A 19,437-nucleotide genomic window follows, 5' to 3' on the forward strand; every position below is an offset into this window, starting at 1 on the left:
TTATAAAAATTAATCAAATAAACAAAAAGCACTAATCCACGGCACTCACCATTCCTAGATTTGGGGTGCAACATGGTATGTGACCACATTGTTTAAATAGAAATCACAGGGGCTCTGCACTCACCATAATAACTAATAATAATAATACACATAATAAACAATTTAACACTAATGTGATGGCTAGTTCCAAGTTATAATTCTGAGCAATAGAGTAGGGACTTGCAGTAAAGTGGGGTCCCGTGAAGGGGGCTGCAAGCTTAAATGCATTGATCAATTCATGAACCAAAACCCCACTGTTTATTATGTTTATTATTATTATTATTGTTAGCTATTATGGTGAGTGCAGAGCCCCTGTGATTTTTATTTAAACAATATAGGGAATATAGATTGTAAGCTCCACTGGGGCAGGGACTGATGTAAATGTCCAGATCTTCTATGTAAAGCACTGCAGAATATTTGTGCACTATATAAATAACTGGTAATAATTAAATAAATATTTGAATAGGAGAGGGGACAAATAACTGATTCATTTAATTGGGTCATTAGGCCCCGCCCCCTCTGCGCGGAACGCTGATTGCTAGTAAGATTCTCTCCATTCTGCCCACTTCACTAGGAATTCCCCTACATCGTCATAAATGGGCTATATCTCGGAACTCAGAGCTAACTGAGAGTATTAAATGTCATATTCATTCTTTGCATGCTGAAATCAATTGGAAGCAACTATTTTCACATCGGAAACATTTTCATTGTTGTGCAGTGTATTCAGATGTCTCTGAAATGTTCCAGGAGTGTAGGCAGATATGTACAAATGCAGTCATTTCTAAATGAGCCTCTCTATTTACATTTGCAGTGTAATTGAGTGCAAGTTATTGTTTGCTGTTATCTGCAAATGTTGTGTGTACCGAAAATGCTTAATTAAGAAACAGGAGAAACAAAATGTAAAAACCAATGTGCTCTCAGTATTAGTTACTAAGTTACCTTACTGTCACTTTAGGGATCTTACCTATTATAGAAACATCTAATTACTGCATGTTAGCCTATGCAATGTATGTAAACATGTACTATATGTACCTTGCCTTTTTCTGTTTTCTGTGTAACCTCAGCCTACACTGTATGAGCATGATTCTGAATCAGATGCTACAGCATCCATGTCCTCATCTTTTGCCGGTATTGCTTTTGTGGCTAGATGCAAATGCTGCTGTAAGCCCTTCCCTGGTGTACAAGTGTGCATCTCAATTTGCTAGGACTAAGACGCCCACTTTGAGCATCTTTAGATGCTCAAATACCGCTTGGTGCGTCTATAGACCATTGGTAGCACCATCAGCACTTGCACCAGCTCCATGCTAAGTGCAGATTCTTCGTCCGAGTACAGCCTCCAAGGTGAACAATTGTGCATCTGAGTTGCAACCACTTCACGTTTGTGACATTCCCATAACATGCCCATAGGACAGACCATCTCTGTGCAACAGCTTAGCCACCTCCCTGGCACCACCCAGGAACACTCAGTACATTTTCAGATCATTTCTGAGACCTTACTCCCAACTGCGACTCTGTGCGCATGTGCAGTACGACTTAGATGCATGCACTGTAGAAAATAATTGCTCAATTGCGTATGACATTGCGTGCGACTCAAAATCAGGCCCTATATTTCCAGTTGTGACCAGATCCTCAAATATTTAAATATATATGAGTGACTGTTATTAATATCTCTTTTATATAAACTAACATGTATTTTGGGTTTAATGAACCCTTAAATAGAGACTACCCACCACTCATATGGAATCAATGTGCATTTACCTTATATGAATGAGCTAAATTATTACATGGAAACGTAAAGGAAGATATATCAAAGCGCTTGAATATCTGTAGCTGCAGCAGTTAAAAATAAGGGGAAATTGCAACCCCACGCAAAAACATAAATTCACAAAAAAACTGCGCTAATATACAGACATGTACATATAAAATAATTTAATGGAATCAAGTAAGAATACCAATAATAATGGTAATATCAAACTATAGGTATATAAATATAAATTAAATAAATGCTGGATGGAAGTAAAAAAACTTGTTCCTATAATTTACTACATAGATCTCCAAATTATTTTTTGTTTAATTCATATGACTATATAGTGTTTATTGTTTTTTGTTTACAGATATATTTACATATGTTTATATAGGAAGGATCATTATAATGTTAATTGCAATGGACACGTTATTTAGATAGTAAATGGCTAATAAACCTGTTTCCATTTCTGAAGTGATCTGCAAGCTCCCTTTATAAGGGAGGGACCTTTTGATATGGGCATTTAGCTTGAAAAAGTCCAGAGATCGGGACGAAACACGTAGCTGCCTGTATCTACCAACTGTGTCCTGCCCTGTAACCAGCTCCTGCGAGTGTGCCCAGTGTCTGCAGCCTCTGATCCCGGTGCAGAGGAGATTTGACAAGTCTCCGGTGAGAAATCCGATAAGTCGCGGCCGTGCTTATTCATCCACCTGACCACTCTCCTTGCATCCCATCCGGTCTTGGTCTCCGGCAGGCAATTGTCATTGTGCAGCTGGATAGAGAGTCACAGCACCTGATCCTGCAGCCGCTAGACGCTGAGGTTGCTCTCTTCTCCGGCCATTATCTTTCACCGCACAGCCGGGTAGAGAACCACGCTACCTGCATTTCAGTAACAGTCTGAGACCTGAGGCTGGTCAGTAGTATCACCCTTTTTCTTACCATTGTGCGCCCAACAGGGTGACACTCTGATTCGTTTACATTCATTAACTGCCTTTCAAAATACTAACTTCAGAGTGCATACTAGTGTGGATACCCAAACGGATGCCTTAATTGCAGGCTTGCGGTTACAGTGTTGCAATACTAAGCTACTAACTAGCAAGGTGTGTCAAAACGCCTCTACCTGATGCATTTGACCTTTCTTCATACAATGACTGTTTTTTTTATGATTCTAAACTTAGCTATATTTGTGTCATTCTATACACCAAGTAGTCAATTTACTATTTATCTACTTGAACTGTTGATTATGTGTTTTTATTATTAAATGTATTAAATTTATGATATTGATATTCATACAATTTTTCTATTTATTTTTCATATATTCTGATATTTATCCATATTACCTTAGATTTTCCTTGGTTATTTTTCTGTATGTTGTATATTATTTTTTTACTTCCATCCACCATTTATTTAATTTATATTTATATACCTATATTTTGATATTGCCATTATTATTGGTATTCTTACTTGATTCCATTAAATTATTTTATATGTACATGTCTGTATATTAGCACAGTTTTTTTGTGAATTTGTTTTTGTGTGGGGTTGCAATTTCCCCTTATTTTTAACTGCCGCAGCTACATATATTATGAGTGTTATTCAAGCGCTTTGGTATATCTTCCTTTTCTGTTTGTTCAATTGCTTCCTTGAGCTGCTTAATACACTTGTAATTAACTATGGTGGAATACACTTGGTTTAGTGAATTAAAAACCAGAAGGGAACAATATTTGTCTAATTTTGATAATGAGGAGCTAATTGAGATTCCTGAACCTGATATGAACAAGGGTTTTTTAGAATTGGAGACATTATTGCAATCTGAGAGCAGACACTGGTGGGATAAGATTTTCCTACAAAAATATATCGATCTTGATGGGATCCCTAAGGGCCTGCAAGTATATAAAAATGTATCTATTTTCAATGATTCAGAATTGATTACAGAGTGGGAACAAACACTAAAGCAGTGTTCTATCTCTTTAATTAAACTTCTGATTAAATACAGAGAGAGGAAAATGGTGAAAACTACATGTGAGATAGAACAAACCAAAAATAATCTTTTGAAATTTAAAATGAACCCAGATTTAAAAAAAAGAGAGAGTGAACTACAGCAAAATATCCAGAAATATGAACAAGATCTAATTGAAAATAAAAAACAAAAAATATTTAGAGATGAGAGACCTGGACCAATTAGAAAACAGTCATTCTTCCAAAAAAAAATATATATTATCAAAAGAAGAGGTTCCTAAATGATAAGAGAAAAGATGATAGTCTATATCATGTGAATAATAAGAAAAAAATCAAATCCACAAATCTTCCATCTCCCAAATTAGATGAATCTAAACATCTTAGACTCCATTCACTTAGAGATACACCTAAATTTGAGATGGGAACTAGACCAAAATATAATAGACAAAGAAATCAGGATTTTCAAGAGTGAGATTTGGAGTGGAAAATACCGATCCATCACAACCGGTACGATCCCCTCCAAAACCCCACACCCAAACGATCCAGAGACGTAGGGGAAAGAGAGGGATGGGGCGAGCAAGAAATACAAAGACCCAGACATCATTAAAAGACCCCCAAACTCAAGGTATATTTAATCTATCTAAGAAAATTCTAAAGGACCCAGAAATTGCATTATTATCTAAGGGTCTTAATTATGCCCCTAGCTCCAATCCAAATTTGTTCAATCTATTCTCTGAATTAAATCGCTATGTGCAATCCCTATGTAGGCAGAGGTACTTTTATTCAAAAAATCTGAAAAGCCAATTTGGTGGTGAGGAAATCTTGGAACCTGTGTTGTTGGATGCGTATGATGTGGAATGTCTTTCTATACTACAAACACTTGAAAAAGAAGCCAATGAACCTACTAGGTTGGAGGGTGTGGCCCTGTTTGATATTAAGCATTACTTAGATCCCCTAAAGTCAAATGGGAGGATCTTTAAAAAGAAATCTCAGTTTTTTCCACTGAATCATCCAACGATCCAATTGTTCTATAAAAACACCTTGAAAGAATTTCAAACGCTTTGTAACAAAAGCCCCTATTTGGATTTGGGGAAGAAAAATCTTACCCCTGTCGAGAGACAGGCTCTGAAGGCTCTCCAGGATGACAACTCCATCATCATCTGATCTGCGGACAAGGGTGGTGGGGTCATCATCCTGGATAGACCAGATTACATGAGGGAGGCCTTCAGACAGTTGCATGACTGTAAATATTACAAAATATTACCTGGTGATCTCACCACCAAATTTAAATCAGAACTACATGAACTTCTTACTAGTGCCCTGATGGATAGAGTGATTACCAGGGAGCAACTGATTTTTTTATTTATACACCATCCCATCACTCCTATTTTTTATTATTTGCCTAAGATCCACAAATCCCTCACTACACCTCCCAGTCGTCCTATTATTTCTGGAATTAATTCTCTCACATCTAATTTATCACTTTATATAGATCACTTTCTTCAGGATTACGTTGTCTCTCTGAGATCACACATCAGAGACACCATACATCTATTGAAACAACTAGAGAATATACACTGGCGTCCGGGATGTGGTTTTCTCACCCTAGACATCCAGTCTCTATATAGTAATATCCCACACAAGGAGGCATTTTAGCCATTGAAAACACACTTAAGAAAGATGTCGCGGTACCGGAGAGACAACGTAATTTTATCTTGGATTCAATACAATTTATATTAATGCACAATTATTTTTTGTTTGACTCCACTTTCTTTCTTCAGGTGTTGGGAACCGCCATGGGAACCAGGTTTGCCCCGAGCTTCGCCAACCTATATATGGGTGCTTTTGAAGATCATTATGTCTGGAGCGGACCGTTCGGGGTGAACCTGGTTTTCTATGGTAGGTATATTGACAATTTAATTTTTATTTGGGATGGGGATCACGATTCTGTTGTTAAATTCACTAATTATTTAAACACTAACACTATGAATCTTCCCTTCACTTCCACTTTTAGTCACACTTCAGTTGACTTCTTGGATGTCACTCTCTCCACCGAGGGAAATAGGATTATTTCCACCTTATTTACAAAAACGGTTGACTGTTGCTCATATCTACATTATAGAAGTGGACATCATCGCCCTTGGGTTAATAATATTCCAAAAAGTCAGATGGACCGTATTGTTAGGAATTGTACAAGAGATACAGATTTTGAGTTTCATACTAAGAAAATGGAAGCCAGCTTTTTGGATAGAGGCTACCCTTTAACTTTAATTAATGAAGCCAAAAAACATGCTATAGAAAAAAGAAAGACTATCAATAGGTCCATTGTAATCAATAATGAAAATCCCGAGACTATTGGAGGCAATAAAGAGATCTTTCCTGAAAATACAAAAATAGATCCCTCTCTTTTGTTTATTTCACAATCTAATAATAAATCTAGACAAATTAGATCAATTATTAATACAAATTATAAACTATTGCTTAATGACTCTATTTTATCTCAATGCATTAAACCTTCACCTACTATTGTATTTAAAAAGAACAGAAACCTCAGCAGCTTTTTGGCACCCAGTATGCTAAAACCGTTACAACCTATTCAGGAAACCAAGTCCACCTGGCTTCCTAATAGACCTATGGGCTGTTATCGCTGCAATCGATCGACTTGACTTGTGGATTCATTAAAAATAAAACCAAAACATTTTTTTCAGTAATGAATGACACTGAATATATTATAAAAGATTTCATTAATTGCCAATCAGATTACACTATTTATTTACTTAGTTGTACATGTCCAAAACAATATATTGGACATACTACAAGATCACTAAAAGAGAGATTTAGGGAACATCGTACTAATATAATTAAAGGGTTGATGACACATAGTGTCTCTCGCCACTTTGCAGAATGTCATAATGAAGATCCACAAGAAATCTCTATTATAGGGATACAAACTGTGAAACATACTGCAAGAGGCGGTGACCGTTTTAAAAAACTCTGTCATGCAGAATCAGAATGGATATTTAAACTCCAGACACTGGTTCCCGATGGGTTGAATGAAGCCCTAGAATTTTTTGATTGAATTTGGGACGCGGCTGGTGGTCACTGCACGGTATCCATATGTACTGTCTGGTCAGTGGATCCCTGCTGTGCCCACCCGCTGCCTCCCATATTTTTCTTCCTCTCTGTATTTTTCTTCCTCTCTGTATTTTTATTCTTTCATCCTTTTTTAATTAATTTCAATATTATATGTTATTCATTGTATTTTGATTTATTTTATTATATACACTATTGATATTCGTTTTGCCCTCATTATTAACAGAAACTATATTTGTCTTCATTTATTTTTAGATATATTTAGATCATTACAATATTATCCATGTTTCTATGTATGTATGCCTATGTGTATATGTGTATGGGTGTGTGTGTATATATATGTATATGTATATGTATATATATATATATGTATGGTTATGTGTTCATGTGCTTATTCTACATTATATTTATTTTTTACATTATTATTTATGCATACTCTTGTTCATATCAGTATCGGGGTGCTCCGATTATTTATCGATATTTATCAGTTATTATGTCTAAACTTGTTCCTATAATTTACTACATAGATCTCCAAATTATTTTTTGTTTAATTCATATGACTGTATAGTGTTTATTGTTTATTGTTTTTTGTTTACAGATATATTTACATATGTTTATATAGGAAGGATCATTATAATGTTAATTGCAATGGACACGTTATTTAGATAGTAAATGGTTAATACACGTGTTTACATTTCTGAAGTGATCTGCAAGCTCCCTTTATAAGGGAGGGACCTTTTAATATGGGCATTTAGCTTGAAAAAGTCCCGAGATCGAAATGAAATGCATAGCTGCCTGTCCAACTGTGTCCTGTCTTGTAACCAGCTCCTGCGAGTGTGCCCAGTGTCCGCAGTCTCTGATCCCGGTGCAGAGGAGATTTGACAATTCTCCGGTGAGAGATCCGATAAGTCGCGGCCGCGCTTATTCATCCACCTGACCACTCTCCTTGCATCCCGTCCGGTCTTGGTCTCCGGCAGGCAATTGTCATTGTGCAGCTGGATAGAGAGTCACAGCACCTGATCCTGCAGCTGCGAGACACTGAGGTTGCTCCCTTCTCTGGCCATTATCTTTCACCGCACAGCCGGATAGAGAACCACGCTACATGCATTTCAGTAACCGTCTGAGACCTGAGGCTGGTCAGTACTATCACCCTTTTTCTTACCATTGTGCGCCCAACAGGGTGACACTCTGATTCGTTTAAATTCATTAACTGCCTTTCAAAATACTAACCTCAGAGTGCATACTAGTGTGGATACCCAAACGGATACCTTAATTGCAGGATTGCGTTTACAGTGTTGCAATACTAAGCTACTAATTAGCATGGTGTGTCAAAATGCCTCTACCTGATGCATTTGACCTTTCTTCATACAATGACTGTTTTTTTATGATTCTAAACTTAGCTATGTTTGTGTCATTCTATACACCAGCTAGTCAATTTACTATTTAACTACTTGAACTGTTGATTATGTGTTTTTATTATTAAATTTATTAAATTTATGATATTGATATTCATACAATTTTTCAATTTATTTTTCATATATTCTGATATTTATTTATCCATATTACCTTAGATTTTCCTTGGTTATTTTCTGTATATTGTATATTATTTTTTTACTTCCATCCACCATTTATTTAATTTATATTTATATACCTATATTTTGATATTGCCATTATTATTGGTATTCTTACTTGATTCCATTAAATTATTTTATATGTACATGTCTGTATATTAGCGCAGGTTTTTTGTGAATTTAAGGAAACGTAAGGCATATTTAAACGTCACAATTTCTGACCATAAATTTGAGTAGTAAAATCTCTATGTATTACACTGAGTTTACAAGAGCATGGTTTTTCTTGCCAACCTGTGTATCTTCCCTAAAGCATGTACCATGCTGCTTATCCCATATTATAATGTGACTTCAGCAAAAAAAGGTTTTGTCCAGACAAAGAGCTATAATATATGGGTACCAACAAGTTATGTGTGTACAAGTGTCATCAAAGCTGTGCACAATTACATACCGCATGCACTGTACAGTGGGGAACAGTGACTGGATGGCACCCACAGATTGGCAGATCCTGTATCGAATACAACCTTGAATGTCTGCGGCGGAGACCCAATACTGATCTCCCCAAAATATTGAGTCTGCAAAGACAAAATACCACAACTATTTTTAGAGACGTGTGTGGAGCCATTTGATTTAAAGTATGCTGATTTATATAAATGTAGTGTTGCATTGTATATAAGTATATGTTTATTGTATGTTTCATCTGTGGTATTTATAATTGATAGAACTACTAAATATACAATTTGTTTGTATCAACCTGCATACAGCTGAGAGGCCAAATGTATATATGGAGCGGTATTAACAATATGTTTCTTAAGGGCAGTTAACTAGTGTGTAGTAAGATATGTTCATGGTGTCCCCAATGGGACACAACATGAGTAAACCACTCTGAGTATCACCCAACTGCTGTCCAGCAATGGCCAGTACTATGGGCCTGATTCAGAGCTGAACGCTCTGACCAGAGGGCTCGCTCTGAATCAGGGCCCTCCTACCTGTTTTTGGAGCAGCCTCATGGACGCTCGTATAGCTGTGGGTATAGCGAGCGGCCAAAAAGATGGTCGCGATGGTCAAGACCATCGGGCTTGTGACGGAGACCCTGCAGTAGGGTCTCACTGCTGCAAGCCCTGGAGTGATTTTGGCTCTATCAGAGCCAAAATCACTTCCACTGACATCACTAGTGATGTCAGTGGGGCTGGCTTCAGACGGTAGGCGTTCCCATGGGAACGCCTCCGTCTGGCAGGCACACCCCCGGCACGCCCACCAAAGGGGGCTTGCTGTCAATCAACATCGACAGCACGCCCCCTTTGGTGCGAGACCCAGAGCGATGGCAAGCCTGTCACTCGCCGGGTCTCGCGCATGCGCACGACGGGGCTCCTTCTGTCGTGCGCATGCGCAGTGGGGGAACATCGACCCGCTTGCGAGCATCCTGCGCTCGCAAGCGGGTCTGAATGACCCCCTATGTATGATCCATCCATTATGGTATTTGTCTTATATCCACCGTTTCCAACACTTGGTCCATTGCAATGTTAACAATGGAATCCAAACTGAGAAATGTTCTGAATAAATTCCTGACCTGCATATATGAACCCTCAATAATCTGTGCCCAGTCCAATATCAATGTATGTACAATATGCTATATGTATATTTATCAAGCAATACTGCTCTTAAAATATACATAAACTGCTGTTTCCAGTCACCATAATTTCCTATTATGAAGGTATGTAACAAGACTCGCAAAGAGTTGATTTTCAGATATTGCATGTGTGGGCTGCCACCCGTCTTAGATGAGGTTAGCTCATTAACTTCAATGAGGCAGTCCTGCCGGATAGGCGTCTTGCGTTTCCTTGCCAGTGGGCTGGGGGAGATCCTGATAATTGTGCATGCACAGCTAATTAGCCAAACATGTGCATTAAATTCCCCATAAAAATGAATCCTTATTGGCATGATATACGGCAATAAGGATTCTTACTTTTCAGGGACTGGGCACATTTTTTAATAAATCTGCCACAGAGAGGGAGGGAGAGAAAAGTGGAAAGAGGAAGATTGATAGATGGATAGAGATATATGTTTATATATTATCAGTATAAAACATGTACATATATACTGTATATGTTGTTTCTTTCTTTACAAGGAATCAGATAATGTACATAATGCTGTACTGCGTTATATATGTTATTGCTTACATCCAGGTAGTTGGTGAGAACTGTTGGTGCTGTTCCATTATTAGGACTCTGTTCCCACAAGCCTTTCAGCTTTACTTCTGGGAAAACATCGCCCACTTTCACCTTCATTGCTTGAAGCGTTTCACGGATTGAGGGCATTTTTCGAAGTGGGACCCTGTAGCAGAAGGAACAGAATTGTAACACAACATTTTATTTCACATTCATGTTTATATAGTGTGTTCATATAATATGTATGCTTGCATTTATATACATACTGAAATGGTTACCTGAAAATATCACTATAGATCTGTCAAAACTGGATTATTGGCTGAGACAAGATCAGTTTAAAATTGAATCGCAGCGACACCATCTTGCGACTGGCTGCAAGACGCCATTTTGCGAAATGGCCGCCTAAGCACCATTTTAGATAAACTCACACATTAGTACATGTGGCGATAATACTATTAGCATCATGCGAAAGCATCTGTGACCATCGCCATAAGTTATGGCGATTCACCAGAAGAATATTTCATGACTTTACGTATTATAAAGGATATATTTCAGAAATGGCTACGTGACAACTAGCTTGTGTAGATAAGCTTCCTGGACAGTGTCTGCCCTCACTACAGGTGGTCTGGCTCGAATACACATCTACATTAGCAGGCTTCCTGCAAGGACATGATTTCAAAGACTAGAGTGTCATCTTAGGTCTGTCTCTTGCAGCTGGGCTATTTGCATTTCACACAAGAGACTGGGAGAATAAAGAGTTTTTCCTTTTGAAGCCTGGGACAGGTGGGGGGGACTGCTGACAGAGTGGGCATGTGGAACTATCTGGCTCAGCATGTCACACTGCTAAGATGTTCACTTAGTGAGAGTTAAGTGTACCCTTCCTCATACACACATTAATACATCTTTATATCAAACCCCGAATACTCACACATTACATATTCACACATAAGCTTTAAAGTATATGATTTAAGTTGGTTCAGTTAGTTTAAATGCTGAGAAATAAAGATATTTGATAACTAAGGTTCTATACGTGTTAAGACAGCCGTGTTTGGTTTCGAACTGATGCATACTCTTTCAACAGAATTCCGGTACAATCGGTGTGGAGATCGCATCATGCATTCCCAACTTATGGACCGCAGAAACTACAAGCAACAAAATGTATATTTTAGGAACAACTGTTAGGATGCAGCATGGGGAGGAGGGAGGGAAAAGACCCTCAGTTGTTAGAGGCTGGGCGAGTCTATTTGAACCAGCCTGTTAAATGCACTGTAACATATGCTTCTCCCTTGGGGACCAATGGCATAAGCAAGAAACTTCTCTATTGTCCTGTCTATTCTGGGGGGGTATAAACATGTGTGCTCAAACACTGGGTCTTTAGTCTTCTTGCTGAATACTGATTGACGGAGGTTTTCTTTCTGAAGGCCGGGATCTGGTCCAGAGACGCTGCGTATGTATACTGTACTTGGGTCTGTATAATTCCTTTGCGCTAAATTGTACACAGATCATAGCGTGTAACTGACTGTACATTTACTTGAATAATACTTTGTGCTTCGGAACCACATGTTCTGAGTCTGGAGTCTCTATTTATTATATGACTGCGTACGCAAATTAGCGTCATCCTTAGAGGTTTATAGGAAGGATTTTAGAAGGTACAGGCAGGGGTATATAGAGGTTCATTTTAATATCGTCCGTTGGGGGCTCGTCGAGTGAAGTCACTTACCTACTCACACGGCACATACGGCTATCGATATCTCAGCAAAGGGTGGAGTGGCCACAAGCAGGGTTTTCCTGCAACCGCTTTGTGCTGAAAAATCGCTATCCGTTTTCGTGTGAGCAAAGGAAGCTGACTAGAATGCAGGGACAAGAAAGGAAAAAGTTTGTTTTCCTTTGTTGATAGAACCTAATGTTTAAAAGGTGTGCCGCAGTATTGAATATGCGTCTGAGTCACAGCTTTGCGCACAGCAAAGATGCACTTTTGCGTATGCAGTTAAAAAGTCATTATACAGTTGTGTGGTAGTCGCATTATTGTGTATGCGGCTGGTCGCACAATAGTGTATACATACTTCCCGTTCTACTGCCACGTGTTTAAACAAAGCCGTCGAGGTTTACCTTTTTCAATTGTTATAAATATCTGGGTTAACGTGTATTTTTCTGCGCAGGAAAAAGTGTGTAACAGTGAGTATTTGTTGGACAGTTAAGGGTATCGTTTGATCCTTAAGGGCTAGGTGCAAGGGTTAGTCTAGCCACTCGGTAAGTAGCTTTACCGTTCTATACACAGTAGCAGGTGTACATGTTGTCTTTGTTGTAGAGAGGTGCGTGGGAGCGGCCGACATATAAACTCCCATAGGTGTGGAAGTTGCCTTACTAAATCTTATCCGGGTGTGAAAGTTGCCTTTTTCAAATCTTATCCAGGTGTGTGGGCGCCGCTGACTTAAATCGTCCACAGGTAAGGGAAAGTATCTTGATTGTCTTTCACCAGTTTAAATCTTTATTGAAAAGCGTAGGATTTTGTCTCAGAATGGGAGCCATGCAAACAGTAGAGATGTTAGACAATGATGTGCTGCTAATGAAAGCTCCGGTTGGATCGGCCCATCGTATTATGCATACTAAGTACAGTACTTATGCTATAAGGTATTGTGATGTATGGTTTAAAATGACGATGAAGAGTGTTAGACCGTTTCCCAGAATTGGTAGTTTTGATAAGGATGTATTAAATAATGTCCGGGATCACATCAGTCTGATGCGCTCCCGAGAGAAAAAGGTCAAATATTTTGAATGTTTAAAATTGTGGCAGCATGAAGGGGATGCGGGGCTTAAAAATGTGCAAGCGACGCAAACTAACGTCGCGAGCACATTGCCAGAAAATACATCCGCGACGCTAAATTGCAATACGGGCGAGCCACAAAATGGCGCGCACGTGCAGCAAGGTAGCATTGTGGAGAGTATTGCCAGCAGCTCACGCTCACCTCCCCCACCTTATGTGGATGGAGGTGCAAGTACAGTTACCAAAAATACCCATAAAAATGTAACAAGCAATTTGTACCCTCTCTTAAGCAACCATAAAGAAAATGTTTATGATGTGGATGATGAGCCTATTGTAATGTCTACCATTTCCCATGCTGTGCAAATGATAGATGCTGCATCACCTCAATCATGGGTGGTGCCGCCCTCCATCGGTAACAGCAAGGGAAGTGTTAACACACTCTGCACCCGTAGAGGAAGTTGTTAATATCATACGTAGCAGCAGCAGATTAAACCCCCAGCTAGGTAACCAGGTCAGAGGTAGCAACGCTACCGGTCTGCATCCCATTCGAACGATAACTGTTCCGAACGGAAATGCAGATGCGAACGGTTTAGTGCCCAAGAGGGAAGTGGTAATGCATTGTCCTTGGACAAGAGCGGAACTATATTCCATCATAAATGATTTCCCCAATCCCAAAAAGGAACTAGCCAAATGTCAAAGATTTTTGAGAAATTTGGATAGTTCACATGAGCCAACTAATAAAGATTGGCATGTGGTGTTAAGGGCCTGTCTGCTACGCAATACCGACGTAACAAAATTTATCACGGATTGTGTATTGGATGGTGACGTTCCCTTAACAGACCAAGTAAACCAAGGTTCCCGCAATGTAACTCAATTGGGTATATATTTTCCTGTAGTAGTTAACTGGAACAAAATTTTCACAATCAAGCAAAAGGAGAGTGAAACTGCAGAAGACTATTGCGACCGGGCTCTGCAGGCACCCAGTACACTGGGATAGAAGATATTAAAGATAGCACTCACCACAGGGGAATGATAGTCACGGTGCTCATGGACGGTCTGAGAGACAACTTAAAGACTCGGGCTCAGACCTCACAGCCTGGCTGGAGGGGACTTACAATAGATAACCTCATAGAGTCTGCCATAGAACATGATAAAAATATCACAAAGAAGAGAGAGACTCAGAGCAAAAAACTAATGGCTGTCAGTATCCAAGCTCTGGAAGGAATGACAATAACATCACAGCCAACCGACACACCTGCACCCACACACACACACACCTGCACCTGAACAATTACACGTCCTCACCAATCCCACACCACAGCAAACACATCCTTACCCCACATATCATACACAACCACAGGTCCCATACTCATATCCCCCACAATATCCTTACCCTCCCTATCCTTACCCATACCCACCACCATTCCCTCTTGCTCAAATCCCACAACAATCTTTTCATCCACCCCGTTCAAAATTATGTTTTAACTGTCACCAAGTGGAACACGTAAGTAAGAACTGCAAAGTGAAGAACACCACACAGGAGCACAAGTTTCCCATGGGTTCATAGGTAACCCCAGTATCTTCTCCCAGGCCTTATATGACTGTTTACAATCTATTCAACCTGCCAATGTATCTGTTCTAACGTAAAATGTGGACGATTTATTGTTGTATTTTAGGTCATGTTTAAATGATATTAAACTGTTGTGCTTCATCTCCCACTCATAGGACACAAGGTTGCTAAGGATAAATGGCAGCCATGCCAGGCTGAGGTCGACTACTCGGAATACTGTCCAACCCAGTGGCCCAGACATTATTTAGAGCAGTAGCTATTAATAACAAGATTTAATTGCAGGAACCTGTATGCAGATACTATATCCCTAGATCTATATAAAAAAATTATAGGGGGACTTATTTTACAGGTGACGTTTCCAAGAACATGTGTAAGGTGATGGGTAACAACACTAAGATTATCCCAGACTGTCTTTCCTTTATTTGCCCCCCTTTCAGATACTGTTCAAACAGGTAGCCTCATGTGAAAATATGATAATGAGGTTACTGTGCAGGGTCTCACGAAGATGAATGCGAATAACAGAAATTGAAAGTGTTATTAACCAACATATTTAATGCAAGCTGTCATGATGTCAAACCTTTAGAATTTGTTATGATCCAAATTTTTTTTTTAGCTCAGATTGTTTGACTGATCGGTGGAAAGGTCCGTATCTGACGATACAACATCCTCAAAGGGTGGCCGAGGAAGATACGTAGGTCCATTCCACTCACTATAGGGAGGTTAACCAACCGGTGGAGAAACAAGGCGGAGACAAGGCCGATAACGTGGACCTGTCGATTGCGAGCTTGTGCCGGAAGGATTAAAAAGGTGACGGTGACATATAAGAGCTAAAGAAATGTGTAGATCAGTGCTTCCAGCAATGGAGTGGTCTGCTGTGGTCATCCTAGTTCTTCTTTTTTCCAGAGTTTTTGTCATGATGATCTGTTTGGGGATACTCAGTGTCTGTGATGGAGGACCGATTGAGGAAATGGGAGCTGATGGCAGTGCTGATGGAGTGGAGTCAGGAGGAGTGCAATGCCAATCAGGGGAGTGTCTGACCAATTTTAGTATTGTAATTGTTATGTTATTTGGGAAGAATACTTCCAGAAGTTATGACCCTCACACATGTTGAAATGCTTGGTATACATAAAAACACCATATCTTCACATGCAATATGAACACAGAGGCAAGAGAAATATGATACCTGGTGACGTGCATAAAGCCACTCAGTTAATTAGTGAGACAACTGGCTTTCAAGTTTTAGTCACACTGGATCCCACCAGAATTGCTCGGGGTACATTAAAATTTAGATATATTCAGGAACTTGCTAAATTGATAGATGATATACAGGGAGAGAATTGCAAGCGTACAAGAAAGAACTGGTGCAACACAGGCTAGTGTTGAATTATTTAACTGCTGTTACTGGAGGGTATTGCGTAATGTTAGCCACCCAATTTGGAGTAAAATGTTGCACCTATGTCACCAATGATACCAGCGACCCTAAGGAGGTGATAGACTGGAAGATGGATGAAATTCTGCAGCTAAAGTGGGAATTTCGCAAGAACCATAACGCTTCAGTGGCTGAAGTAGGGGAGAAGATAGAAGGATGGGTTTCATGGCTGAACCCAGTGAAATGGTTCCCAGGTCTAGGGGAATGGGTCCAGGAAGTGATCGCCCACATAGGCAAATTCTTAATCCTTATACTGATTGTCATCATAATAATTGGCATATGCGTCCGGTGTGTTCCTATTGTGTTGAAGTGTGGAAAATTTAAAAATAGAGTAAAACGAAAGAATGAAATTATGATAGTGGCCAGTATGAATACCGAGGTAAATACAGAACTGCATTACAACCCTGAGCTAGGAAATACCATCATTTAATGTATTATATTTAGCCATGCATAAAAATGTATTATTGAAATGTTACTTTTAAAACATCTCAGATAATGTAAAGTCTCAATTCCCCTTCAAGACTGCTTTTATAAGACTGGTGCATCCCCACACCTTTCACATGATCTTCCAAGATCCGCTGTGTGCGTATAATAGTAGTTTTATGTCCCCAACCAGAGACACATTATTGATGGATTAAGAACCACCTTGTGCCATCCCATAATAACACTAAATAATATATAAATGTAAGCCTAAAGTAAATTTTAAGATCAGATTGTGATAGCATGTTGTTCGCTATCAAAGAGTGGACTATCGAAACTGGATTATTGGCTGAGACAAGATCAGTGTAAAATTGAATCGCAGCAACACCATCTTGCGACTGGCCGCAAGACACCATTTTGCGAAATGGCGCCTAAACTCACACTTTAGTACATGTGGCGATAAGTTACGGCGATTCACCAGAAGCCTATTTCATGACTTTACATATTATAATGGATATATTTCAGAAATGGCTATGTGACAACTAGCTTGTGTAGATAAGCTTCCTGGACAGTGTCTGCCCTCACTACAGGTGGTCTGGCTCGAATACACACCTACATTAGCAGGCTTCCTGCAAGGACATGATTTCAAAGACTAGAGTGTCATCTTAGGTCTGTCTCTTGCAGTTGAGCTATTTGCATTTCACACAAGAGACTGGGAGAATAAAGAGTTTTTTCTTTTGAAGCCTGGAACAGGTGGGGGGGACTGCTGACAGAGTGGGCATGTGGAACTATCTGGCTCAGCATGTCACACTGCTAAGATGTTCACTTAGTGAGAGTTAAGTGCACCCTTCCTCATACACACATTAATATGTCTTTATATCAAACCCCGAATACTCACACATTACATATTCACACATAAGGTTTAATAAGCTTTAAAGTATATGATTTAAGTTGGTTCAGTTAGTTTAAATGCTGAGAAATAAAGATATTTGATAACTAAGGTTCTATACATGTTAAGACAGTCGTGTTTGGTTTCGAACTGATGCATACTCTTTCAACAGAATTCCGGTACTATCGGTGTGGAGATCACATCATGCATTCCCAACTACAAGCAACAAAATGTATATTTTAGGAACAACTGTTAGGATGCAGCATGGGGAGGAGGGAGGGAAAAGACCCTCAGTTGTTAGAGGCTGGGCGAGTCTATTTGAACCAGCCTGTTAAATGCACTGTAACATATGCTTCTCCCCTGGGAACCAATGGCATAAGCAAAAAACTTCTCTATTGTCCTGTCTATTCTGGGGGGGTATAAACATTTGTGCTCAAACACTGGGTCTTTAGTCTTCTTGCTGAATGCTGATTGACGGAGGTTTTCTTTCTGAAGGCCGGGATTTGGTCCAGAGGTGCTGCGTATGTATACTGTACTTGGGTCTGTATAATTCCTTTGTGCTAAATTGTACACAGATCATAGCATGTAACTGACTGTACTTTTACTTGAATAATACTTTGTACTTTGGAACCACATGTTCTGAGTCTGGAGTCTCTATTTATTGTATGACTGCGTACGCAAATTAGCGTCATCCTTAGAAGTTTATAGGAAGGCTTTTAGAAGGTACAGGCAGGGGTATATAGAGGTTCATTTTAATATCATCAGATCGCATATTGATGCAATATATAGTAATGTTTTGTAGCCATTCAGTAATACTTGCCTGTCCGGCGAACTCCTCCGATAAACAGCCCCTCCGTGATCCTAACAATCAGTGTGAAGACTGACATATCGGGAGTCCGATAAGTCTACTTCCCACTGCGCATGCCTTGTGCTCCAGCTTTCGCCCACGTCACAGGGCTGACGCTGGATGGGATCCGGTCTACAGATCTACAGTAAAAAGGTAGACAATGTCTAGATAGACACCAGATGTTGGACAGTCAATAGGTCCACAGGGACAAAATGTTGATACACTAAAGGTCAACATGTACAAAAGGGGCGACAGGGACAAAAGGTCAACATAAAAATGGTCGACACCTGTTTTTTTTATTGTTGTTTTTTTAGGATTAGGGTTAAGCACTTACCCAAAGATTAGGGTTAGGCATTTACCCCGGCGGTTAGGGTTAGGCACACCCCGACGGTTAGGGTTAGACACCAGGGGGGAGGTTAGGCACTTACCAGATGGTTAGGGTTAGGCACTAGAAGGGAGGGTTAGGGTCAGGCACCTTCCCCGATGGTTAGGGTTAGGCACCAGGAGGGAGGGTTAGGGTCAGGCACCAAGGGGAGGGTTGGTGTTAGGGTAAAGACTAGGGTTAGAAAAAATAAACATGTGTCGACCATTTTTTGTTCCAACCATTTTCATGTCAACATTTTGATCCTGTCGACCTTGTGCACCTATCGACCTTTAGTGTGTCGACCTTTTGTCCATGTCAACCTTTTATCCCTGTCGACCTATTGACTATCTAATATCTGGTGTCTATCTAGACAATGTCTACCTTTTTACTTGTCTTTCAATCCACACCCACGCTGGACACAGAGCAGAGCGATGGAAAAGGGACAGGAGTTGTGAACTCCACTGATCCTTTCAACCCTACCATGGTAAGCTTCAGCTAATTTTTCCATCTCCAGTTTGCAAAATTAAATGGAGAAGTGAAACAGAAATATGACGTCTCAATTTTACTAGTGTATGGTGAAGCA

The 19,437-nt window shown here is 39.6% G+C and overlaps 1 protein-coding gene across 1 annotated transcript in view; it reads right to left on the bottom strand.

Annotated features, from left to right (window-relative positions):
- The window catches only part of REN (renin), an 80,248-nt gene that overhangs the window by 30,968 nt on the left and 29,843 nt on the right, over window positions 1-19,437 (bottom strand). Inside the window, exons 2-3 of the mRNA XM_088458171.1 lie at window positions 10,584-10,737; window positions 8,855-8,978 (exon numbers count right to left, since the gene is read on the bottom strand). Coding sequence (XP_088314297.1) covers window positions 8,855-8,978; window positions 10,584-10,737 — 278 coding nt within the window. The remainder of the gene's footprint in view (window positions 1-8,854; window positions 8,979-10,583; window positions 10,738-19,437) is intronic.

This window comes from Taudactylus pleione, unplaced genomic scaffold, assembly GCF_031769625.1.
Source record: "Taudactylus pleione unplaced genomic scaffold, aTauple2 ptg000814l, whole genome shotgun sequence".
Classification (NCBI taxonomy): domain Eukaryota; kingdom Metazoa; phylum Chordata; class Amphibia; order Anura; family Myobatrachidae; genus Taudactylus; species Taudactylus pleione.